The following is a 26,805-nucleotide window of genomic DNA, read 5'->3' on the forward strand; positions in this document are numbered from 1 at the left end:
TGAAAGATTCAGCAAAGTACAGGCTGTAACTGCCATCTGTCATTAACACGTATGGTTTAGGAAAGGCATATTATATAAAAACTGGAGAGGTGGGGGAGAGGAACATGAACAGCTGAGTAACTCAGTAACTCAAGCTGATGTAAATATGAGGGCTGATCTACCATGATGAATCCACAGCACACACACAGCTAAAAATCACAAAGCTGGTAGTTTGACTTAGGTCTGATAGCCAGATCAGAGTTCTTTATTTATACCATTTCTCACATCCCAAAGATGTCTCACTCTGCAATGGCAGATGCCCCTTTTTGGGCAGCCAAAACCAGCAGATGCTCCAATGTGGAATCTACAGTCTCTACAGCCAGCTAAAACCATTCTCCCTCCTCAGAGCTTACTTCATCCAGCAGCATTTTCTATGGACACGCTGTGTTATAACTCCTAACTGGTGTTATGTGTATAAACAACTTCTGTTAGGATGACTCTCTGAAACCAAGATGACACCAGTATTTTCAGCCCTCAGTTGTTTAAGAATCCAAGGACACAATTTGACTTGGATCTCCCTAGAGCCACCTATCCATCAAACATCACAGAAGTTTAGCCAAGAATGAGTAAGCTGTTGCCATTTTATTTAGCACGGGAAGATGGAAAGCAAGTACTTACTGAAACACAAAAAGAGAAGCTTCAGTAGTTGACAAGACAGTACTGCAAAGGACAGTAAGGCACGGCACATGAACATCCAAAGCACATCACAAAAACTGGATGGTGGAAGGAAATAGTCACATCCACCACCAGCAGCCACTTTGTTCTACTAATGCCGCTCATCTCCCTCTCAACAAGCAGATCTGGAAACTAACACAGGTTCCCGATGTGGCAAGCTCAGGACAAATGCTCTCCATTGCCTCAGTCCAAAAGCCAGGGATGACAAGACCCCATTCAAAACTAACCTGTGAGTAGAAGGTTGAAGCTGTGCGTGGGCTGCGAACAAAATCCATAAAGAAGGCCCCATCCTGAAGGCATCAGAGGAAGCAGGCCCATTAATGGCAACAGCAACAAGGAGTTGAAGAAAAGCAAATACAAGGTTGTGCAAGTATGAAATGACCACAGAGAGAAAGTATGAGGAGAATGCAAATCCCAAACAGACCCAGAATGGTAGGTGCAGAAGAATGCAGAGCATCAGGAGTTACTCATGCACATACCCTTACTTTTTCCTCTCTGTAACAAGACATTGCTCTTCCTTAGCACAGGTGCTTTTCCAAAGTTTTGAAAACCACGCTGATCAGAAGCCAATTGAATCTACAGCCTTCCCTCCACACTTCATAAGAGAAAGACTGCAGCTTTAAAGTACGTGGGTTTCCATCCCAAATGCAAAGCTGAATAGTGATATAGAAACCTGTAGAACTGCGTGTGTAATGACAAATATACAAAGGAGGACAGCTTTTTTTCCTAGTCTGTCAGTCATTCATATGATAAAGAGGGAGAGGCAAAGCAGCTCTTTTCAGGAAGCACACTCTTCCTCTCAAATACAGGTCTGGTATGGCGCAAAGGGAAGGGAAGAAAAATTCATCACGAAGATCTTTCCAACACTGTGTTTAACACTCCATGCAAAATTAAACAGACACTGCCTGTGCTATGTTCCCCGCCTACTTGCAAACCCTGGATGAATTTATCCCTGGCTGCTATTCAAAGATGTGTCAAGATTCTCTTATCACATAAGACAATGCAGTGGAACTCAACTAGATTTTCATTCTCTATTTGCAATTTTTTATTCTGTTTCCTAGGCAAAATATTTTGTCTAGCCTGCAGTTAAGAAGATGCTTACCCTGGTATGTAGGTATAAAACATCAATGTTTTATATGAAAGAATCAATGCCAGGGTTACATGGCTGGCAATTTATGCAGTGCAGAAGCAGAGCCAGGCACCATGTATCCATAAGGTCAAAGACTTCCCAAACAGATTATGCATCGAGCTAATTCACTGTGTTAAAATCACACCGTACTGCCCAGTAACTGGCTGAAGTGACTTGTCAGTTCTACACTGAACCAGAGTAAAGGTGGAGACAGTGGCTCAGTTTTGTTTTGGAATAACTCCAGCACTGAATAGCATCCTAGAAAAGCACTTGCTCCCCTGGCTGCTGACAGAGCACACAGCTGTGACAATTTGTCAGTACTTCATCTGCGAGTCTCCGCACAGTCAATAGACATACCCACGCTGCTGAGCCCTAATGGAGTTGTGTTGTCCTGGAAACTGAGGCACACACTTGCTGATGTTTCCAAGTGAGCACAAAGTTGCTTGATAAGGCTACCTGTCCACCAGCATCTTGCCAATAAATGTGAGCCATCAATTTGGAGATCCCAACTGCTTCTCTCTCAGTCCCTATGTGGAAATATTTATTGGGAGTGTTTACTACTGTAGCGTGGAAGACTTTCAGTTGATAATGCATTCTCCCAGATTCTCCAGTTAGCCCTCCAGAGAGGCTTCTGAATATAGTCACTTTTAAATTTACACAAGATCGCATTTGTTTATTCACATTTGCTGGTAAGCACAAGGTCTACTACCTTGTTTCCAACACACTAGCGTTTCATTGCTAAAGAAGCCAATTTTGCCCTTTTTCCCTCTGCCATGCAGAACAATCAGACACAACATTCTTCTGTCCTGTGTCCTACGTGGAATTTTCACCAGTTTTACTGGTAGAACGAGGTATCTACAATTTCTGTATTTAACGAGGGAGGTTTGAGGAAGTTGATTTTCCAAAATAGTAGAAGAGGAGAATGCAAAGCCTGAATTATGATTTGGAAGTTGCAAACATGCCTCAAGTCAGTTTGTGCACCTACTTTTTCCAAGCCTAGCACGGCCTGCTCTGAGTCTGATCTGTTTTGGAAACACTCTCATTCTGGAAATAGGTGTCTATTACTAAGATGACTACAGTTACACTATCACTTCAACTAGCAACATCCAGGACTCCAGAATAACACAATGCTTGTCCCCGGTGGGGCACAAAAGGGTGGAGGTCAAAACACTAGATGCTAAAGTAAAATATTGAAAGAGATGGTTAAGTTGATAGTGGGGAATCTGTGAACTTATCCTTTGCAATACTTCAACTGCTGAACCCAAAGACAGGTCACACAAGTGCTGTATCTTCATTCAGTTCCTTGTTACTTCTGCTGAAAGATCTTCATGCCAGAATACAGAAAAAATAATCAAATATTTCTGGTTGGACTTGGAGGTGGAGTTTCTGCTCTCCTGGCACTCACAGGACAGTTCACAGGAAGGCTGAGGAACAGCACAGCCTTTAAGTGTCTTAAGAGAGCTCCAGGAAGACAGTTTTCTCCAGCCTGGAGTCCTGCCAGTGAAGGAATGACATCTAAATCACTACTCAGGAACACATCCTTTCCTCTATGCAGATACAAGTGACTGGAGTTCCTGCTGTTAAAATTCCACTGAAGCTTCACACAGTCACAGTCTAGAGCTTGATTTCACTCTTAAAGACAGCCTTCATATAGATGCAGACAGCACTGTAATACTAAATCTAAAAATCAAACCCCAACTGAAACAAAATGTGTTATTGGAAAAGGAAATGAACTAGTTAACAAATACCACTTAAATTAGCAAAACACACTGAGACAGCATCCCAGGGATTCCATCTCATCATCACAGTGTTAAAGAATGGAAGGATGTTTGTGCCCCTACCTCTTCTTATGCCCTTGCACACAAAGGCTTAAGGGTACCCCCAGTACAGGACCGGTCCTTGCTGGATTAGAGAGTAAATTGTGGTATGATGTAGCCATGTGCTTAGAGAAATAATCTCCTATTATTTGAGAAATTCTTACCTAAAAATAGTAGCTAAAGAAAGACCAGCAAGTCTTTACCTTACGAGGGCTGTCCATAAAGGTGGGTGTGATAGCAATGCTCCCACTCTCCAAAGGCTGCCCAGAGCTCTTCCCAGAAAGCATTGCTGCTTGCTGTTCCCCTAGTGTCCTAAAACAAAAGGAAGGAATCCAGAGTTTGTTTAAACATACTCTGTGTCAGCTTCCACTTGAAGGCAACCATTGCAGAGAGTTACGACTGTATTTTCAGACATTTGCTTTCTCACACAGAAGCACAGAGTCAATCCAATGTTCTGCAAGTGCTTTTTACCCCACATAAACAACATGGACCCTTGAAGTTCTATCATGCATGTGTAATGCTACTTTATCATTAAAATAAATACATAAATGATTTTTAATATTTAACAGCAATGTTTTCAATTGTGTTTACAGAATATCTGGTATTAGTTCTCTGAACCATTCTAGATCAATACTGACAAAGAACCTCAGAAGTTTCACAGGTATTTTAATAGATGTTATCAGTGCAAACAAGCTCTTTCCTTTAGGCTATGTTTCTTACCCAATGTTTATACTGAGACCACTCAACTGGTATGGTGTACTTGTGTACACTTATATCCCAGTTTAGCTCTTCTTATGTGGATACAACTGTACCGGCAAGTCACAAATAGGTGGAAATCTGATGTGTAACAGACTGAGATACTACTTAAAAGGATGCCCCTTCTAAATTACTGGACATACACTTCTCTAGTCTCCATGTTCCTTTCAAGTCTTTGGTATTTTTTCTATTAATGGAAACACAATACAAGGAAGTCACTGGAAAAGCCCAGTATCTCCCCAGCCCTGCCACAAAGGTACTAAAGAAGCAGGATTCCACACCCCTTCCTTCAAGGCAAACTTCCCCAAATCTGCTTTAGCCAGCCCAGGTGGAAGATCCGTAGGAAGGCTGCTCTAATGCTCTTCACACAGCCTAGCTGTAGAGACTCACTTCTGACTGGCTTCCATCTCCAGCAGAGCTGAGAGTGCTGAGGTTCCTTTCTTCCCAATGGGAGGCCCAGACTGCTCCAGAGAGTGGGTGGGAATTGGACCAGCAATCTGCAAGCCTTTCATGGCAGACCCTTTCTAACAAAGGAAAAATGAAAGCACAGACTTAGTCAAACTCAGATTAACTAGTAAGCAAGAACAACACACCGCCTCACGTCAGCAGAGGTTTATTAGGTACGCTTTAAAAAAGGATTTAAACCATAGTTACAGAGTGAATGGAACAGCCTAGTGTCTTGTATGGATGCTATTCTCAAAATAAAATGGATGTTATTTTGGAAAAGGTGGATTTACTCCAAAATAAATTACCCCATTCAGAGTGTGAATTGGAATAGAATTCGATACGCACTAACCAGTTTCTCATCACTCTTGAAAATACTGTTCACCAGGAATTCACCCATATGGTTCTCTCTTCACAATCCTTTTCCCAAGTCTGCAGCACACAGCCAGCCCAGGTAGAAGTTACCAGCTTAACTACCTCACAGATCCCTTTTTATGAATTATCCGCATCACAAGGTGCAATAATGTGTCCAGGCTAATCATATCCACAGCACAAAGCAATGCACATTTGTAAAGAGGTACCATCAGGCTTGTGGTAAGAGAAGACCAGGTGAGGAAAAAATAAGAGCACCAACAGGCTAAGGCATGGCTACGCTATGCAGAAGAGCTTGGCTTGGCTTCTCACTGAGTGAGGTAACTGTTCTGATTCTGGTTCCAGCCACAGCAGCATGGGATACCCATTCCAGCTACATTTAATTAATTTACTTAGTTCAAGAATAGCAAGGTGTTAACAAGGCCATACTATTTGAAATCTGATATAGTATGTTGGTCAGCACTGTGCTTTATGTATGAATACCCAGACATACTCCAACTTGCTTGGGATCGTCTCAGAGTTTCTTTGCTAATACTTCATTAGAAGGTTCAGATAAAACTCAAACTCAGCTTCTCACCCAACTAAAGTTGACTCACTCGTATCATTCGATCAGATCGATGGCGTCGACGAATGCGATTCAAGCCCTCCACAAAGCGAATGAATCCATCTAGGAGCTGCCACTCCTCCTCATCAGAACGGGGCTTGTCACCATACACATCGCAGTGCACTTCTCCTTCCATAATGCGCTTCGTGGCACTGATGCAGGCAGGCAGAAGCAGAAAGCGGGTCCTCCAAAATTTCAATGACTCAATAAGGCTGAAGCAACATGGAAGACAGGACAGAGTTCAGCACAGTTTCCTATGAAGGATTTTACAGTAAGTAAAATAGATACCTATCTGCTGTAAATTTCAGTGAGTATAGTGACAATCTCATTCTGCTATCCCTGACTGAGAAAGAGCAGATTAAGCAAAGGAATGGTCAGTAAGATGAGTATCACTGGGAAGTATTAAAATATTGATATGCAGAAAAGAAAACAAGGCTATCTTCAGAAAATTGTATCATAGAGATATATTTTCTTTTCTATAAACAGAAAAGATAGGCTACAAGGGCTTTTTCTCTAAAAATAAGCAAAGAAAAAGGAATTTTAAAGGTACACATTTAGAGTGGGAAGTGTTTTGATTGAGACCCAAAAAGAAACAAAGATACAGAAAGATTGGCTTTGTTAAGAGAAGATCTCAAAAAGGCTATTGATACTACTGGAGGTATTCCACATTGCTAGTAAGAAGCCCTGCTCTACATAGCTTAGGAGGAGGACTACAGTCAAGCTCAGCCTAGGACTCAAGCAAGCCTCCAATGGATTCAAAACTAAATGGAAATTTTCAGTCAGATCCAGAAATGAGTAAGAAGCCAAGAAAAGCATCTGTGTGGCACAAAATGCCATCATATTTCTCTGCATTTGTAGCAGAGGAAAAGAAATAGTTCATACTGAATTTTGTGATCAAGACTTTGTATCAAAGATTAGATAATGCAACGGCAACGCAGAGTAAGATTCCTACAAGGCAACAGCTGCTAGCACCAAGCGAAAACAGGCCAGTTACTCTCCCTGGAGTATTGAGCATTTGTGGGTTGAACTTGTTGAAGAAATTTTAGGTCAAAAAGGAAAAGAAGCAATTAGGACACAGAACAGTCTGGATGGAAAAGGACATCTCACCTGAAATCCTCAGAGCCAGCAGAGCAGATATACTGATCCAAGTAATTCCACTTGTACTCTTCTAGTCTCTCATGGGAAAATTCTACCCAGCACGAGAAAAATTCAGAGTCAGAGTGTGAGGGGCACAAGCTGTAAGTGTAGTTTATCTGAGCAGATTCATATGGATACCTGAAAGAGAAAACACATACTTTAATCTCAGCATCATCAGTAGTAATACTTTTCTCCTAAAAAGCAAGAAGGTTCTACAAGCAAGTACAGGCAGCTGGAAAAGCATGTTCATCTGAACATCAATAGCAAACTGCTCAACCAGAGAGATACTCACTTTGGCAGGTATCGAGTCACAGTAATTATTTTGTCTTTTAATGTTACTTTGTGGAAAGTTCGGCCCATACTCAGCCAGTACTGATCTTCTTCCTCAGGTCGATTTCTTGATACAAGACCTAATTGTAAAAAGCAAAACACACCCCCTTTCAGCTTACTGCAATAGTCAGAACTTTGTCAACAAACTGTACCTATAGGAAGAGACCCCAGAATTGGGCTTCTAAACTCAAGACAAACTACAAGACATCTTTCAGGCCACTTTTTTAAGGGACATATGCACAATTAGCCTTCTGTTCGTACAGCTAAGATTTGCTAGTATCACAACTGAAGAAGAAGGGCATTCACAATTCATATACCACCAATACAGACCTTCTCTAGTCAGCACTAGAAAAAAGACAATACGAAGTGTTGAGAAACTGGTGGGTATGATAGTAGGAAAGCTGGGCTCCACTTTTGCTTCCTCTCTGTGCTTCATTCCTGGAACAAACCACTTAAGCTGGAGACTTTACCAAGGAGCCTTGTTGCTCATTCCCAAACCAGTGAATAACAACTATATGCTATTCATGTGTATCACCTGCACTGTATCACGCTGACTTGTCTAGAGAATATCCACAAAAGTCAGAAGACAAACAGTAAGTCAGATTCTCTCAAGGGAACAGGAAACCCTCTCAACCCACTCCAGTCCTCTGAGGTTTAACTAGGTTTAGCTGACTCATGGTTGCAGGACAATGAAACTTCACCTGTCTATATGGGACCTTCACAGCTATTTTAGAGTTAGGAAACTGCTTCTAGATACATACATTTGGGAGCTTTGGGTCTGTTCTAGAGTTGTGCCTGCCCTGCAATCAGCACATGAATTGTGTTTAAGATGTATTCACCCAAACAGCATCAAGCCATAATTCATTTGGGTTCATCATCATGAATATGAGGCCAGTTTCTTATTACAGTTCAAAAATCCTGCAGCTGTCCCTTCATGATGCAGCTGAGTTGTTTGTGCTGCCCCAGACAGGCTCTCTCCCAGCAAAGATTTTCATATAACAAGGAAAAAAAAAAAAAAAGAAAGAAAGAAAAAAAGAACAGAGGGCTTCAATGAGCATCTATGCCTGATTCATAGAGGTTACTGGGATTAGCAGAAGGAGAGAAAGACAACAGACTGAATTGTCAATACAAAGTCACTCACCTCGACTATAAAGGGGACTGCTGCTGAGTGGGGGTGGCACAGTTGTGGCTGGCTTCTGTGGTTTGGATTGCACAATAATTTGATAGCCTTGCATGAGACGCTGACAAATAAACTCCTCAAACACCTGTTGGGCTGTCATCTGCACTCCTTCCTCATCTCTCCTGAACACAAAGGTTAAGGAGACTAGAATAAGGAAGCTGACCACACACCTATTCTTAGCTCTGCATTTCCTAATTGAGGATCTCTGCCTGCACTGGGCTTTGTGACAGTGGAGCCCTCTGCCTGTGAAAACCAACCTGCAGGGACAGGAGAGAAAAATGGGCACCTCTCTGTTTTAAACAGGTGATGATTAGCTGTCTGGCAACACTTATTAATGCCTTTGAAAGCAGTTTTGCAACTAGTAACAAATGTGCTTACAACAGTTGTTAAACTTCCAATAAATTTACCAATGATCACTTTTACAGCATTTTGCAGAGAATCTCAGTGCAGTTCGTAAATGTTCAGCAGAGCTCAGAACTGCAAGTGCACAGGCAATGCTCCACCCTCTCCCACAGCGGGAAGTCTAAAGCAGAGAGAGATTGAAAGATGCATCACTATGGCATCTTTACAATTACCTCTGCCCTGAACTTTGTCCTCCTGCTATAAAGGGATATTTGACATTTTTTAGGTGCTTCTTCATTAATTCTGCTATTTCCTATGTATTTCCATCGCCCTGACTAATACTTTTGTTTTGTTCCCATAAAGCTGCAACATGAACAGGTCTTTCTGATGTGTTACAAGTTGTGGAAAGTTTGAAAAATGTTTAAGAAGATGAGACAGCTTCAGAAAAAAACCCAAACCAACCCTATTAAAGAATAGTTACTAGAGACCTCCAAGACAAGCCAAGAAGCTCTGTTTATCTCACTAACACTATTTTCCATCAAGATTCTTTAAACTAAATATCCCCGAAAGTGAGGACAAGCATCTTAAATGCTGCGCAAACACATGCATTTGCTCATTTAGCGTTTCCAAAATACTTCCTAGAAAACAGGTTAACAAAGATGATAGCTTGAGGTTGATTTTTTTGATTGAAACACAACAGGAAGATATGTAAAATTTTATACGCAAATAACTTCTAGCATAAAATCTACAGAACACAATACTCTCAGATGGTAGCATCAGAAAAGTTGCAAAGTTACCACTGAGAAGAGAAAAATCTAAGTATTCTGCTGCTAACTATGTTAGCAATTAATCTTTCTCTTACACAGTCTCTGAAGTGTTCCTCTTCCATCACCCGCGCCTTAAGCGCTTTGATTCAATTCAAGTTACTTTACAGAGAAGGTGCTGGCCAAACCTGTCAATGTCAGCTTCTGGGAGGAGATCGTAGCAACCCTCAGTGTAATCATTCTGCAGGCTCTGACGGTCGGGGAAGTAGTCCGTGGTAAGAGGGAGACATGCCGGAGTAGTGAGAGATTTCCAGTCCACTCCAACTGTACAACAGAAGCCTGGCACTACGGGGGGAGCAGACAGCGTCAGAACTGCCTCGTTGTATCATTGGGGGGCAGACAATGGGGGCATATATGGTCACCCATGAAAACACAGGGTGCAGAGGGAGATGAAAGAAGTGCGTGAAGAGGAAAGTTAAAAAGAATGAGGGACAAGAACAGAGTTGGCATAAAGTCAACAGAGACAAAGAGGGGATGGAATGGGAAGGGAAAAGGAAAGTAGGACGGGAAGAAGGGAGAGAGAGAAAGAGACAGAGTTTGTTAAACAATGCAGCGCACATGCTAATTCAATCCCATCATGCAAATGGCATTCAAATTAACACATCTAACTTTCTGCTGATTGAAAGCTAGAGCTGACATAGCCATTGCTCCTCCAAAATTACAGCAAGTCAAGTGCAGTTACTCATTATTAATAAAACAGATCAACATTCCAAGTCTGAACGAGAAAAATCAGACCAGCTTTGCATCCTAGACAACTGCAGAAAGAGCTGGGGATGAGCAGAGAAAGAATGACAGACCAGCCTCTTTCTGGAATAGTACAACAGCAGAAGAGGGAGTATTTCTACAGTTATAAAAACAGAAGACAGATCCAGAGGGGTGGGAAGACCAGAAAAATAGTAACTTGGAAAGCAATCCTTCCCCACACCCTTTCCTAGAGTTATGTTGCAGTTTCAAGATTATAAATTATATCAAATCATCAGTTCACTACTGCACTACATTCTAACCTGCCTCAAACAATCCCTATCAAGGCACTTTGCCAACTACTAATTCTTCATTTCTTGTCACAGAGGTCTTACAGACAAAAAGCTATGTTACTATAAAGATGTTAACATTAATGGCAAGAACACTGCACAAGAAAGTAATACAGGACAGACTGCTATAACGAAAACATTTTCTTAAGCAGTTGCACACTTGTTTCTGTATTAGATGGAAGACAAATATTTCTCAGTAAACAGCACCAACTTCAGAAATTTGTCATTTCAGAAACTGACTGCACTACTTCTGCTTCAATTAGCTGATGCCAAGCAAACTTTTCATACTGAATTCAGATAAGAGTTCAGCAGCTTTAGCTTTTTGCATAGTAGTGTCTGGTAAGGAAAGAATTTCAGATGTAATATGACAACCAGTTTCATATATTCTTAAGAGATACAGAACTGCAATCACAGTGAGACACACAGTACAGGGAGATCCTGCAAACCACCACAGGACAAAATAAACTACTGCCAAAAGCCAAGCAGGCTTCTCAGTTTCTTGCCTACCACCTCCCGATACCTCTATGTATGTATATGCCCTTTCCCTCCCTATCTTCCCATCTACGCAAACTCTTTTCCAAACCTTTCTCCTGCTTACTTGGATCTGGGGAGTTAGAGACAGCATCTTCCAATGAATCCTTGTTCTGAGTTTTGAGGTTCATCCCTACAAGAAAGAAATAAGTATTTTATTTTAAGCAGTTATGCACTTCACTCTCATTTAAAATAATAATAAATCAAAAGCATACAAATTTTTAAAGAATATGGCATTTCTCTCCTTGGAAAGAACTCAGGGTTCTGCACAGCAGAAAAATACACAAAGCCAACTAATGAGGAAAAAAGAGAGAGACATCTTGGATGAAATTCGAACATCTCATTAGAATTGTTCAGTAGCTAAAAAACAAGCAAAAACAACCTCCCCAAAACAGTGAAACACATCTTGAAAAGCAGATGCCATAAAAAAGCAACTAAGAAAAAAAAGAAGAGTCAGCTGTAATTAACTAACTTGCTAATCTCAAGGTCTCCACAGCTAAGTACTTTTAAATACATTCAGTACCCAAACCCAGCATCTTTCGTGTTGGTTTTCTCATTTTATGAACAAGGGGCAAGTTAAGAGGAACAATTACATAATACACAAGAGCAGCAAGAAAGGAAATCATAAGACTTTCACCTGACTGGAGAAGGTGATATATAAGATTCTAATTATCTAAGACTCTAAAGAGTCTAAGTAACTTATTAAAATTACAATACAGATTTACTCAAATTCCCACATTTTTATCCATAAACTACCAGTATACATCACACTGCTCTGCCAGAGGGCAGGGAGAAGACAAAACAAACAGTTGGTCTTCTTGATTCAGCAACTACAAACTACCTTGTTATCCCTTGCCAGGCTAAAAATTTGAAAAGTATTAATTAAGCCTTCAGTGCCCCTAAATAGGTCCAATATATTAATTATAGACTGTTTAAAACTACCAAGTTCTGAAAAGGCATCAACTTCCACTATGTTTCAACCTGTGAGATATACCTTGGTCCATACTTCTCTAACAAAGAATAGTAAAGAAGTCTTTATTCATTGTGAAAGGAGAGAAAACGATAGCTATTGAAGAGATGCTCCGTTTTTGAGCAAAATTCAGTTTATTCAGTTTGTACTAACTTAAATAAAAACTAATAAGGGACTTAAGACTAATGAACATTTACATTTAGGTTTTGATTAGGACTTAAGACACTATGATTTTTCTCACTGTCAAATGATCCATTCTAAGCAGCCTATTAACCCGGAAAAGAGATACTAAAACTACAGCTCAGTGAACACTAAGCCAACGTGATGCTATGGTACCCCTTGATCAGTTCTTCCTAGTCCCCATTTCACATTTGTCTGCTGTATTTCCATCAATATTTGTGGAGTTACAGTGAAATAATCCATACAGCAAAGAAAAACGCCAGTTACTCTGCATTTGGATCAGTTCCCTGAGCTGGTTCACCATGTAGCTGTATAAACAGCTGTTGTGGCACATGAGAAGAAATGAGCAGCTAAGGGAAAAGAAAAATTGCTGGCTTAAAAGGCATTTATCAAAATACAAATTTCAGGAGGCCCCCAAACATTTAAAAGGAGCCATTTTTATAAAACTAGCTTATGTAGATTTATCCAGGAAACTGGTATGAACATCATAGCTGTTAGATTCTAAGTAGGATTTACTAACAGAAAGGATGGTTATCTGCTTCCACGATGATGCCAGTAAAACACTACAGGAGCTTGGCTCAAATTGGCATTCATCTTTCACCAACTCCACTGATGCCATCTGCCACCTAGTTAGGGAATTGCAACAAGATTTATTTGCTCTGAACTATCATCTACCATCTGCTGGACAATAGAGACAACATACTGAACATCAATGTAAATAGATGGGGTAATTTTTCACTGTGAAGCCCATGTTGCAGCAAAACATGCTGTGGGCAGCAGAGGAGAACCAGACTCACTGAGAAATCATATTTTTGGAAATAAATTGGGAAAAAAAAAAAAAGGACTGTTTCATTTCACAGGTGACTCAAACCATAAGGGAGAAACATAAGTCAAATCACTGACTCACAGTTTGGCAGCTACAGATGGCTGAGGGCGTTTAGTCAGGGAAGGTGCTCATAACGACTTTCACAAAGACAGACACAGATTAGCTTCCACCACATACATGATTTATATCCAATCTACAGACACAAAAAACTTCTATAAAATGCAAGCATGTTTATTGCCAGGATATGCTCTGCATCTATGTTGCGCAAATAGTATCCAGCAGCTGAAATGCAATTTAGCAATTGCGAGAACAAACAAAGTCTGTCTGAAGGCTGAGGGTGGGGAAGAGTACAGCAGGAAAATGAAATGTATTCAGATGAAATCCACAGAAGGAAACGACAGAACAATATCACTTCTAATGCGACTACGTGAACACAAGACAAGAGGAACACAGGAAAATTAAGTCTGCTAACTTCTTTATGGCTCTTCAAGGTATGAGCCTAGAGGAAAACAATTGTTTTCATCCAAATGTAATTCAGAAGGATGAATTTATTTAAAAAAAAAAAATTAATTCGTTTTCAAAAAGGAACAGAAGTCTTGAATGCTATAGGCCCAAAGATCACATTTTTTTTCCATTTGCCTGTCTAGAAAGCACATCCATAAAATCGGAAGGTAGGTTACAAAAAACCAGACAACAAAATAGAATGCTTAGTGTGGCATGTTGTTCCACTTCAGATTCAAAAGAAATGTTGAGATTTTCCACTAATTCAGGTTTCTTGGTAAATTAAGACAGACTGATCATCTTCAAATGAAAATACAGACACGTCTTCTCACAAAACGTGATGAAATATTTTAGGCTGTGTGAATAACATTTGGTATAAACAGCACCATGTTCAAAATGCTTAAAATCTGGAGAAAGTACGTTTGTAGATAAGGACAAGAAATTCTACAAAACAGTGAATCCCAGAAGTTACCATGCAAAATAAAACTGCTTTTTTACAGCTTCCCTCAAAACCTAGATATGACCAAACTTTATTCTTTCCACCATCTCATATGTGTTAAATATATATTCAAACAAGTTTCTTAATCCAAAGGGTGACACCTTAAGGCAACTCCACCCAGGGAAAAAGTTCTGAACAATACCAGAGCATATTTAGTTATTTTTTGCGTCTGGATGTCAGTGCTTTGTTATGAAACTAAGCAACTGCCTCAGAGCTTATCATGTGTAAACAATGAGCATCTTTAGAATCTAAAGTTTAAAAGATATACCTAGAGAAGCAGAGACACATTAAACAAGCAAACAAACAACCCAAAACAACAAACAATCTACAAAAACTACCACACACCAAAAAGTCCATGTAAGAGCACTAACAGATGACTCGAAGTTGAAAATTGTTTTTGCATTATTGATTCTTTCTACTTTGTAATGCCTGGTCCACCCACCTTCCATGACTTCTGGTTCTATTAATTTGTCACTGCTAATAAGGAAGGGCCTTCCCTCCTAACTCCATGCTCTATCGTTGCTTTGTTACCTGCACTGTTGCTGCCAGCCAGACCATTAGAGTACTCTTCTGTTCCGCTGAAGCTCAGGAAAGAGGCACTGTCACCTGGATGCCGAGAGCTGGTATGTCTGGAGGAAAACAAAATAGCCTGTATTATACGAACTTTCCTCACTCATGCCATTGCTTGCTTTTAGCAAGAGCTGATATAACAAATAACAAGTAACCAGCCTGCCGTCTCAGCTGAGCCAGGGGAGAAACCATGCTCTTAATGATGTTTGCAGAGATAGTAACAGGCACAAAAGCAGCACAGAGAAGGCTGTAAAAATATTCCATACCTGTCCATACTGCTTGTTCTTTGTCTCTAGCAATAACCAATGCACTATATTCGCAGGACAGTGGAGAACCAGGGACTCAAATACCCCCCAGGAGAGAAATAAAACTTAGCTAGTTATTTACAGATCTGATTTCATGGTCTATAGAACCAATATTCCAGACTAAGGAAATGTCTTTGGATGAGTACATCATCCACAGAGACCATAAAGAGATCCAGAAAAAGAATTATCAAGAATATGACACAAGAAACCTGCATTAATGACAAGATACTTTAGCACACTAGGATGTACTTATGAAGTAATAAAAAGGCAATAGTTTTTTAAAATTAGAACTAGGGAACAAAATTGGTGAGGATGATGTATTACTAAAATTATGCAACACAGAGATCAGAGTATCCAAAAGGACAATACAAAGTAAAAGATAGGACAACAGTTTCCCTATGAAAGGGGGAAAAAAAGGCATGAAAGAATAATTAGACAGTACAATTTCATGAAGGATTGCTTGAAGATAGCAGGAAAAATAAGCCCTGAAATGAAAAAGGCAGAGGATATCAGCAGTGTCCTCAGTCACCCTGGACATCCAGAAACAATATGTAACACTAATTTCTATAAGCATGCAAAAGGAAAGGAACACATAGCAGGAAAGATACCAAAGTTAATGATGAAAGAAAGAAACTTATTGGCAATTCTAAAGTTGCCTAAGCTAACAAAATATTTTTGGTAAACAACATTTAATAATGAGTGAAAAACATGGACGAAGTGTTGTCAATAAAAGAATAACCAGATAAAAAACAGGTAAGAATATCTAGAGATTGGAGAACAGCTGTGCAGCTTGAAAAATGGCTTAGGTGAAGTAAACAATCTAACTTCTCTCACGGTAAAAACAGCCTCCCCACAATCATGCCACATGCCGGAACACTGGGGTCTTTTTTGCTTCTCAGAGCCAACAACCAATATAAGCTCCCAACACTGACCAACGCTTGTTTTTTGAAAGCAAACTAGTTTACCAACACAGGTATTTTAATTTGCAATCCAACCCTGATGTTTATGATAGCTGTATTTCTTACTAGCGTGGGGAAGACAGGACTGAATGGATAGCACGGAAATTGCTCAACAGTTACCGTTAAGGCAAAGCTATGCCCTGTGCTAAAAAACATTCTATTCTGGGATGAAGGTCACAGCTACTAGGATAATAAGTCAAGAATTAAAGACACAGGCTTTTATAAGGCAATTTTGAAGAATTCCATGAATGATGCATTGTATTGCTCATGCACTGCAAACTCTCTGTGATAAACTAACACCTTCCCCAAATTAGGGAAGGTAAACCATCTCCAGCTTTGACAGAAGAGCTTTAAGTATACATATAATATATATAAAAGTATATACTGCATATATGGCACTGAAACAATGTATTATTAAATTTACAGATCAAAACCTATACTGTATCACTGCCTTACTGTAACATATAGAAAATTTTAAGGAAAAGGGATGTTCATGCAAAGTCCACACAGATTCATCCTAAAGACCTCACCTGCCAGTTGCCTCATGGTAAGCCAGCTCCAGCAGCTCAGCAGAGGAATGTGTCAAATCCTGCTGCCCATTGCCCTGCATTTCCACCATATTCTGACGGGTTTGATGATGGATCTGGATAGCTTCTCCTGATGGCCCTGCACAGTTAGAGTTTGATCATTAATCACCACATCTGCATCGATTCTTCAGTTGCTTGTATCCTCCTTTTGTCAACAGCATAGGCAATGCTAGCTAATGGAAATTAAGAAGGCATGTTTATGAACTCTTTTCAAAGACTTGAGCCTCTGGCATCCTCTCTGAAGCCAGCAAAGCCGAATATTCTTTTAAACATTTTGGAGAGCCTACTTACAAGACGCTAAACAAATATGAGAACAATTCAGGATCTGAAAGTCAACCCCAATGATAGTTATGATTCACTTCAACAGCCTCCGTCTACTATAAGATTATTCCATGGTACCTGATGCTGCAAGTTTGCCAACAGATGGTAATATTTTCAAAAGAGAATCTCTGATTTATCAAACCTATACACTTAGTTCAACCTCTGTTATAGCGCAGAGTACTTCAAGACACCAGAGTTCACATTGGTTCTCTTGTTGTGTTAATGCTTGGACAAGGAAAAAGTAACAGCAACCTAATGTGCTACAAAACAGACTTACCCACAGGAAAAGTGTGCATCCAGCGCCTCCTGTTAGACGTAAGTTTCATGGGCATGCGGGATGGGGCAAAGGGGTTTATCAGTGCTCGCTGGGGTGTATATCCCCCAGGCCGAACGTGCAGCAGGGATTCTGCGCTGCCAACATGGAACCTCCCAGGGGCACTGGAGTCACGCTGCTGAGACTCCAGCATGTTCTCAAGGACATCTAGAAAACACAACTTAAAGTCAGTGTGAGATCACACAGAAGCCAAGCAAAAGAGAATGTATCACTTCGGGATACAAAGATTCCCCAGGGTAAGTGGGAATAAGGAGAGGTGAGGAGTAGGCAGGGAAAGAAGCTGAAGCAATTGGAATCCGGTCCGCAAATTACAATGTAAACAAGAATCCAGATAAGAAAGAATGTGATTTCATCTGCCATTACACCATTGCTGTATACTCTGTCACTTTACTCTAATGAAGCCATAAAAAAAACCGCTTGTAAAGTCAATTATGAAGAATTACTCAAAGCTTTGACAATTCCTGAGAAATCAAGACTGACACAGCAGAAACTTCAGGATGAGTACCAAAGACACAGCAGAAAGTACAACTGACCAACATTCATTTTTTCTAACGTCCAGATCTGACCACTGAAATAAGGGATTATTTCCAGAAGACAGGGGACACAAGATCTCAGCAAGCTATCAGTTAGTCATTACTGTTCAATGTAGAACAGAAGTGCACTTATTTAGAAACAGGAGAAAAAAATAAATGAGATGACTAAGCAGCATTTACTCTGTTCAACAAATGGAAATCCTAAAGCAAAGGGTCTCATTGACTACTCTATACCGCCAAGCAGAACAGGTGAAAAATCCCAGTTACTCTGACTCTTCCTTCCCCGCCAGTCCTATTCCACACACATCCCCATTCAGTTGTGCACCTTCAGCTGTGTCAGAAGACTATCCTTCAAACTGAAGGAGTTACCAAAAGAAAAAAGTGTATATTAACTGACAGCAGAGAAATATGCGAAAAATAAATGTGAAGTGAAGCACACTGTGTGACAGCAGTTCCACACCAGTAAGTGCAATTCCTGTAATAGGATAAATATGGTATTAGGTGTCACACAAAATAAGTATTAGGTGTCACACAGCATGACATGAAAAAAAAGCATAAAGACCCTTCAGGGACAGAATTTACAGAAGATCAAGCAATTGCAGGAGGAACACAATTTACCTAGAAATGAGTTTGGATTGTGGAAGATACCACATACTGTCTGAGGACAAAATTAAATTGAAAGAAAAAAAATAGGAGACCATCATCACTGCTAACACACCAAGACAGCTCAGCAGTACATTGTCAAAAGGAAAGATCCAGAAAGTGACTCTTAGTGACAATAAATACCCATAGAGAGAAATTATATGCAGGGTCCCCCAGGGCTCACTACTAAGGCCAATTTTCATTTGACAGATTATATGTGACCTGGAAAATATGAAGTTACTTGTATATGTCCACATTTGCAGGTGGGCACAGGAGAATAGTCAAATATTAAAGGCGGCAATAGGCAAGGGAAAACAGCAAATCAGGGTCAGGACACTTCTATTTAGGACAAGCCAATAAAAAAAAGCAATGGAATTGGACAAGGATAACAAAGGGAGAATGCACACACCCAGCCATAGCTGGAGCTGCAGAAAAGGTGTACCATAAATGCTAATATAAGCACCATCTCCCCTGCGCTGGCCTGGCAGTGACCAACACAAACTTCCATCTTCTCTGTCCCCTCTCACCACCTAAGGTACTTTTCCATCTGCCGTAGGCTGACCTCTGGTGCTGGTATAGCCCAAAGAGCTGCTGACTTCATACTGGTGCAGATGAGGCCGTGGGATCATCAGGATGTTGGAGATCTTCCCCAGTGAGCTGTCATCAGAAGCCTGGCTCCTCACCTCCTCTGGGGGTAGCGTGCGGCTCTGCAGAGAAGGGCTGCATGAAACGTCATAGGAACTAGAGCTCTTTCTGGTACGACTTTCTCTCTCCCTCACAGACCTGCTGAAAATAAACAGATATGTCCAGTGATATGAAAAAGAGATTAATTCCTGGGTTATCAAGGGGTTTGAAGAAGCCCAAGACATGTAAGAGACTCAATAGTCAATAGGTGAACTCAAGAAGCGGACTACAAGGAAGCTATCACTATTTTTCTGACTATGGGGGTACTATATACTTTTGTGCATCACACAATAGAAGAATAGAGCACCAAAACGCTTCCAGCACAACAGCTGTGAAAAGAGCATGCTCAACTCTTTATGCAATTCTACAGACACCACACCAGGCTGCTAATATAGATGTGGTCTAGAAGATAGCAGACCTGAGCCTATAGTGCTAGGAACACATAGCTATAGGGAAACTACTTGGAATTATTAATTACATTAAATTGTACTGGCATCTTCCAGCACGAATTTCTACAAGCTGCTCATATTAACAAGTGAGTCCACATGCACAGCTTCCTCAGATTTAGGCAATACTACTGAGAGAAGAAAAGCACAAAAATACTTCAAAACAAGTTTATCAATCCCATGTTCCTAAAAAAGCACTAAAACATGTAGGTTCTTCAATGAATTTGGCCAGGACCTGAGGATAATTAGCCTTTCTTCTCAGAGGAAAGGCCATGGAATATTTGAGAACCTGCACTCAGCTTCTCAGTTTCTTCTCTCATTCAGAAAGGCAACGTTTTCAGGGAAGATTCCCCCCCACTCTTCAGCACCAGTTACTAAGCTGTGCATCAAACTAATGCTATTTCTACAACTCTGTGCAAGTCTATTGCACGAGTACTTTCTTACCCACCTTGCAAAATCTGCTAGGAACTTAGCAAGAGAGACTAGCTTCATTCTACTTCAGACAAAATTAAAGATGTAACGAAAAAGTATACATATGCCTTTTGCTAGATCCCACACACTATCTTAGAGGTAAAATACCAGACAACCAGCCATAAATACTAGCTACAGATAAAGCTTTTTATTCAATTGTAAGCATGTGGAGCTTAATTCTCCTAATATTTCTCAAAGCATTTTATGCATCAAGAAATACACCATTACATGGCTACTATAGAACTAGTACACCCACAAGACTCTTACCTGAAAGTGGTACAGCGCTGGGCTCTGGATGGGCCTGGCAGTCTGAACACCTGGGCATCATAGCCATCATAATCTACCTGGATAGGCAGAGCATTCTCAGCATCTTTTGGAGACCCTAATGCTAAAATAAAAATCATAGAGCACTGTAAAACTCTTTGAAGAATGTTCAAGATCTGCAAGTTAGAAGCGCCCAAATCTCACCACTAAGAAAAGTATCTATTCCAAAAGAAATCACATACAGAAGTCTCATGAGCAGAACAGCTGGAGCAGCTCAATTATCAAAGTTGTTGCCTTTGAATCAGGGTTGCTGAGGCCCTAGTATCTTCCCCTCATATATCCAAGACATTAAATTAATAATCACAGAATCATAGAATCACAGAATCACTAAGGTTGGAAAGGACCTTCAAGATCATCACGTCCAACCATTAACCCAACGCCACCATGTCCCCTAAACCATGTCCTGAAGCGCCACATCCACACGTTTCTTGAACACTTCCAGAGATGGTGACTCCACCATCTGCCTGGGCAGCCTGTTCCAATGCTTGATTACCCTCTCGGTGAAGAAATTTTTCCTAATATCCAATCTAAACCTCCCCTGGCGCAACTTGAGGCCATTTCCTCTCGTCCTATCACTAGTTAGCTGGGAGAAAAGACCAACACCCACCTCGCCACAACCCCCTTTCATGTAGTTGTAGAGAGCAATAAGGTCTCCCCATCAATCCTTGTATGAACAGATGCCTTGAGTTCCCTCATGAGAGAACCGCACATTTTAAAGCATCTTTGAAAGAACGTACACCTTTGTGAAACAAGGTGGTATTAAAAGAATGCAGGTTTCTCCCACTGTAATTCTGAGGTTATAGCACTGACAACATCCCAAGCCAGAGAATGCCCTCCTGACCCACTCCCATGAACAGTACAACTAGCACACCAGCCTGATACCACCTATTCTTCTAGCCAGGTGACAAGCAGCCGGGACAGAAACTCACCCCTCCATGTTGGTTGCCTTCTTGACAAATAACTAACATATGCAAATTAACATTCCAGATAACAATTATGTGGTTTTGATGGTTTTCTGCAACAATTGTCCCTTCCTGCATCTCATCAGTGGTGTTTTTGCTGAAGTGTCATTGTTTTACTATAGCTGTTCATTAGTTTAGGGTCAGTGGGATAGATCATTCCAGAACAGAATTACTCACAGGCATCTCGGTTATTTTTTGCTTTCTCAGTCAGTGGCTGGAGGGTCCAACAAAGGAAGTGTGAAGTGATGGCCAAAAAAAAAAAAGGAAAAAAAAAAGAGACAGCACAAAAGAAAAGACAGAGAGAAGGGAGACAGTCAGCATGTTCTAAGGAAATATCCCCCAGTATCATCAAGCATCAGACTTAAAGTTTATCCTGCTGACTCAGTGAGGCAGCCAGACCACTTCAGAAGTATTAAATACTGATACTTGGTCACAAACCTGTGTAAAAAACACATCTCTGTCAACACCTTTCTTCCTCTCCACAGAGTTCTTCATTATAGAATGAAACTCTCATTTTTATGGTGTTTAAAACATTTCTCACCTAGTTTCATTCTAGGAAGGAAAGACCTACAAACTAGTCCCTCATTCACAATCCCTATAACAACCATTACAGCTTTGCTTTGAATGTCTTTTAACACAGAAATTTAGTTACAGCTGTTGGAATACTTTCTAGATTCTGATGCTTGGCTGAGAAAAAGGTATCTGATAAGCTACTAAGAAGAAAAGATAAATCAGAAAGATACCTACTTTCCTTCCTGCCAGCTTGATCCGTGGAGTGAAGCTGTTACACAGCAGCTGGCTTTTGGACGTGTAGAAACTGAAAGGAAAAACAGAGTTGCTCAGCTGCCTTCTAAGAACTGAACATAGCTGGTTAGCTACACAGCAAACAGCCCGTGAATTTGAGCTAGCTATTAGATGGAGAAAAGGGGATACCTTTCTCTGCACTAAGGCAACAACATACAGAAAACACTGGTGGATGGTTAACTTGAGAGAAGCTACTCTTTACTTAAAGACCCGCCTTTGATTCCCATACAGCCTCAGTCTAGACCTCTTCTTAATACCCTTACACCTGAATTCCCCAGTTCACTACTTCTTTCTACAGAAATGTACCCACTTCCACCATCTATACAGTACTGTGCAGTTTATATGACTCTCTTCCTAATTTACATGACAGCGATGATTCACATCAGTTGTTTGAAAACTACAGACCTCCTCCCATTTGAAATAATTTATTCATTAAGATCTTGTTTCTTGTCATCTGGATCTTTTAAATCCTGCTGTACTACAAGCCTTCAAACGCCTTTTGCATTTATGGCAAAGACCCGATGCCTTCCAGCCACTTGAAAGTATAAGCAACCCATGAATGGTAGTTGGTCAGGACAAGTCAATTAATGCATGCAGATATAATAAGGGATTAAAAGAGAGAAAAAAATAAACCTTTTGCAGAACAAGGACTGAGGAGGTTGTTTTCACCCTCAGCCCTGATGTCTATGTGTAGGGAAAGAAGAGAGTATTATGGCATAGAATGTTTAACAGAAAGCGGAAAGGAAACCTACCATGTCTTGGGAGTGTAGCAGCGTAACACTGAGCCTCAGCGTTTCCTGCAGCTGTTCCAACATTTATCCATGTTATCCACATTTTCTCTACTCATAACTGTTCATTTGGGATGTATTTATTTTCACTAATAACCAATCTAATTGAAGGGGTTGTATTTTTTGTTTGGCTTCCTGACTTCCTTCGAGCATAGCTAAAGGCTAGGATTAAGTTAGATGGAAAGAGAGCTTAAGACCAAGACCTTTTCCTCCACAAATTGCCCATCATCTCTGACATGCTGCACTAATGCCCAGAGTTCTGCAAGAACATTCCTAGTTCTGCAAAACTATTGTAATATATGTCTTTGCTTCATGAGGAGAGAAGAGGAAATAAAGAAGAAAGAGAATTCAACAGGTTATGAAGAGGAAAGCAAAGCAGAAGTGTTTAGTAAAGGCTGATATAGTTCAGCTACCTATGGTTTATCCAGTGTGGAATATTGTAGTCGTCACCCAATCTGGAGTCACCAGGTCCACAGCGATTATGGAGCTGTAAGAGTGATTCAGAAGCACAGCAACTAGTTGTGTCTAGCTTGTCACAAAATGAGTAACATTTCTAGTAGGAGCAGAGAAGGGAAAAGAAGCATGCATTACCTTAAAGAGTGGTACAGCATGCAATGGTTGTTCTCCCATGCATACCAAGTCCACACCTATCCCTGTAAACAAAGAACAGCAGAGTTCAGCTCTCTACCAAAAGCAGGACTGACTGCTAAACCAAAACAGCTCACAAATGTGAGCTGAAGGCCCAATTTTTATTCATATCAGATTTTAAGATGTAATTATACTGAAAATGGTAGTTAACAGTCCCATGGTATGGTTACAAACCAACAGTGACAGTGGGGATATAAGAAACATTTCTTCTAAACTAATGCAAGTCATGCAAGATTATCTTTTAAGGGAAAGGTCTGCATGAACAGATGAAGCTCTCTATTACAAACAAAATAAATTAAATGCCTGTTAAGTTCTCTGAAAACCATTTCAATATGAAGTACGGACACAAGTCTTCCAGCTGTAACCCCTCTTCCCAGAGTACATCAGTTACCATAGATTTTCATAGCAAGAAAAGGCTAGAATTCTTCCAAATATATCTGTTTGCCTTCATAAAGATTGCACAGTATCGCTAGTTATTTACCATTGTCTATCATCCGTTGTTTGGTTAGAATCATAAGGAGTCGATCAACTTCAAACACACCCACACCAGGTGTGATAACCACAGACATCTGGCCAGTCCGATCAAAGTTCCGGTTTATGTAATGCTTGTCAAACACTAAGAGAAAGAATTAGGGAATACTTTAAAAGAAAAAAAATGCCAGATGTTTTAGTTTTATTTCAGAGCAAGGGAGGTGACTCTCTATTAACAGTGGTATTAAAATAGTGTCCACAAAGCACATGCAAGCATGAAAGGGCTTGTATGTAGCCTTATCCAACCAATAAATGTTAATAAAGCTACAGGATAGAGAGGAGTTAGGGCAGAAGAGAAGAAAGGATGGGAACCAGATACATAAAAAGGAGTATTTTTCTCATATGCTTACTGTTTCCCTTCTAACATCTCAAAAAAAACCCACCAAACAAAACCAACAAACAAACCCCCAGAAGATCCAAGGTACAGTCCATTGCTAATAATTTTAAATAACATCATGTGCTCCCTCCCATGGGAGTAACAAGACAGCCATTAAGGTGACAGAACAACATCTATGTATAGAATCACAAAAAGTTCGTCTTTGGAGAGCCCTTCTAGCCCATCAAATCCATCTCCCTGGTAAAGATGATGGATTAGCATCACCTAAATCACATTTGAGCTAACTTGATTTTGAAATGCTTTTGAAAAAAGTTTTTCAAAAAAATAAAATAAAATTCGAAGTGTTTTATTTCAACACTTCGAATAAGTGTTGAAAACTTTATTTGAATAAAACTTCGAATAAGTTTTCAACACTTATTCGAAGAGGTTCTCACACAGGTACACAGCTAGAAGAAAAAGTTTCATCCCAATAAGGCCCTGTAAATGGTTCCTGAAGCCTGAAATACCCAATACTCAGTTACTTGAGAGCCACCAGTTTTCCAGAGACACACAAGACAACTTCTTCTGAGGCTGAAAATGGTACATTAACCACTTAATACTCCCCTCCTCTTCACAGCGTTAAGCAACAAGCAACAGAATTCCACATCCATTTATTGGCAGCTGCTTTAATGGTTCTTTCCCTGTGTATTTTTATCCATTGTTCATAACTTACCATTGAATGAAAGATTTATGGCCTCCAGGTAGTTCCCTTGTGCCGAGGTAGAATTGTAACCTGGAGGAAAGCCCTCTGGACAAGTGTTCAGAAGGAAAAGAAAAAAAAAAAAATCTCTGTAAAGACTAGCTTAACAAAAAAAGAGAAAACAAAAACAACCCCACCCCACCAAAACAACCCACCACGCAAAATAAAACTGCATTTGTAGTAAATCCTACCACTCCAACAAATTACAGGCAAAATTCGTATCAGTACATCTCACAGAAAGACCCAAGCAAAATAGCCTAGCCAGGAGAGCACTAAGCAGTACAATACCAGACTCTGTAAACCCTCTAGTTTCAGTAGAGAACTTTTTGTTTTTGTTTTTGTTTTTTTGGGAAGGGGGGGCAGGGGGGTAGGGAGATAAAGGGGTAAAAGCATGGGAAAGGAGGATTCTTGTACCTGCTTGCTCTAGTCGTACCAACACAGGATATTGGATGAAAAGCTTTTTAATGGTCACAAGCAATGAGGTCCACTCTTCTCGTCTCTCATTCTGAACTACAACTCTAGAAAGAGCACAACTTAGTAAGGATCAAGAATGGAAGCTATGAAGAGGAAGTGAGACGGGATCAGCAAACTTAGAAAAAAGAATGCATAAAAAGGTGTTTCTTCCTTCTGCTAGGCAGCATGATAGAACTGCTGCATACCTGCAGCAATCACTAAGGTGAGGATGCACACACAAAGCTGGGCACATCCCCAACCAGGATAACCTCTCACTTCTAAATGGGTGATGAACATTGTATGTCAAATAGCCTCACTGTTCTGCAAAGCAGTAAGATCATTAGCAAGTTCAAGTTCAGAACCAAATGACAGCTTTGGCAGCTGCATCTGCTGTGACCATCAGCCAAAGAGCTCCAGTACCTAACTGGAAACGCTTGTGGTTTCAGCAATGGCACCATCTGTTCTTCAACTACTCAAGAACGTAAAGATCTGAAAAACAGCCAAGCCTTATGCAAAGACCATTCCCAACACTACAGAACTTTTAAGTTTATTGGCAATTCCAATAGAGCACAGACAACACAACATTCACATGCACGTGGAAGACTGACTTAGCAAATATGGGTGTGCACTCACAGATGGAATGGGGACTACTCATCAATTTGCTGCCAGTTTCAGATATACATGTTTAATCTACCTGAATTCCTTGCAAGGTCCTACAGTTAATAACATGATATTCTCCACATGTGTTGCACATACAGTGTAGGACAAGAGGTGAAAGAACTGGAAGACATACTTGTAAAAATCTTCATAAAATCTTCCCTCATGATCCTGACGGATTGATGCACGATGTGTTTCAGGAAACTCATCTGAAACAGAAGCAAAAGCACATATTATCCTATGCTCTTGTATAGAAATGACTCATCTTTTCTAGTAAGGAGCTGCCATTTCCATTTAAAAAAACCAAAAAAACTTTGAGGAAAAATCAGATCTCATACACAGTATTAAAATTGCTTTTAAAACACTGTGACAGCTTGAGCATGATGGAAATTTGCCATATATTCTTCTACATCAGGCTTTCACTGCAGTACTTTCATAAAAATGTTTGTATATCCACTGTGCTTGGTAGGGAATACTTTGGACATGGACATAAAAAAATAGGGGAATTTCACTGGCAGCCTGT

At 40.3% G+C, this 26,805-nt stretch overlaps 1 protein-coding gene across 4 annotated transcripts in view; it reads right to left on the reverse strand.

Moving 5' to 3' along the window:
- DEPDC5 (DEP domain containing 5) overlaps positions 1-26,805 on the reverse strand; it is a 47,179-nt gene that overhangs the window by 12,873 nt on the left and 7,501 nt on the right. The window contains exons 11-32 of one of the 4 annotated variants that reach the window (XM_010286397.1): positions 26,419-26,491; positions 25,587-25,690; positions 25,146-25,220; positions 24,047-24,181; positions 23,509-23,570; positions 23,331-23,404; positions 22,073-22,142; positions 21,503-21,539; positions 20,307-20,427; positions 19,001-19,221; positions 17,207-17,410; positions 16,552-16,687; positions 14,719-14,816; positions 11,279-11,344; positions 9,778-9,934; positions 8,445-8,605; positions 7,266-7,383; positions 6,944-7,111; positions 5,829-6,048; positions 4,807-4,940; positions 3,864-3,972; positions 942-1,004 (exon numbers count right to left, since the gene is read on the reverse strand). In XM_010286397.1, the coding sequence (XP_010284699.1) occupies positions 942-1,004; positions 3,864-3,972; positions 4,807-4,940; positions 5,829-6,048; positions 6,944-7,111; positions 7,266-7,383; positions 8,445-8,605; positions 9,778-9,934; positions 11,279-11,344; positions 14,719-14,816; positions 16,552-16,687; positions 17,207-17,410; positions 19,001-19,221; positions 20,307-20,427; positions 21,503-21,539; positions 22,073-22,142; positions 23,331-23,404; positions 23,509-23,570; positions 24,047-24,181; positions 25,146-25,220; positions 25,587-25,690; positions 26,419-26,491 (2,606 nt within the window). Of the gene's footprint in view, positions 1-941; positions 1,005-3,863; positions 3,973-4,806; positions 4,941-5,828; positions 6,049-6,943; positions 7,112-7,265; positions 7,384-8,444; positions 8,606-9,777; positions 9,962-11,278; positions 11,345-14,718; positions 14,817-16,551; positions 16,688-17,206; positions 17,411-19,000; positions 19,222-20,306; positions 20,428-21,502; positions 21,540-22,072; positions 22,143-23,330; positions 23,405-23,508; positions 23,571-24,046; positions 24,182-25,145; positions 25,221-25,586; positions 25,691-26,418; positions 26,492-26,805 lie in introns of all 4 variants that reach the window. The other 3 variants (XM_010286396.1, XM_010286398.1, XM_010286399.1) reach the window with 3 other exon arrangements.

Source organism: Phaethon lepturus, unplaced genomic scaffold, assembly GCF_000687285.1.
Source record: "Phaethon lepturus isolate BGI_N335 unplaced genomic scaffold, ASM68728v1 scaffold16804, whole genome shotgun sequence".
Classification (NCBI taxonomy): domain Eukaryota; kingdom Metazoa; phylum Chordata; class Aves; order Phaethontiformes; family Phaethontidae; genus Phaethon; species Phaethon lepturus.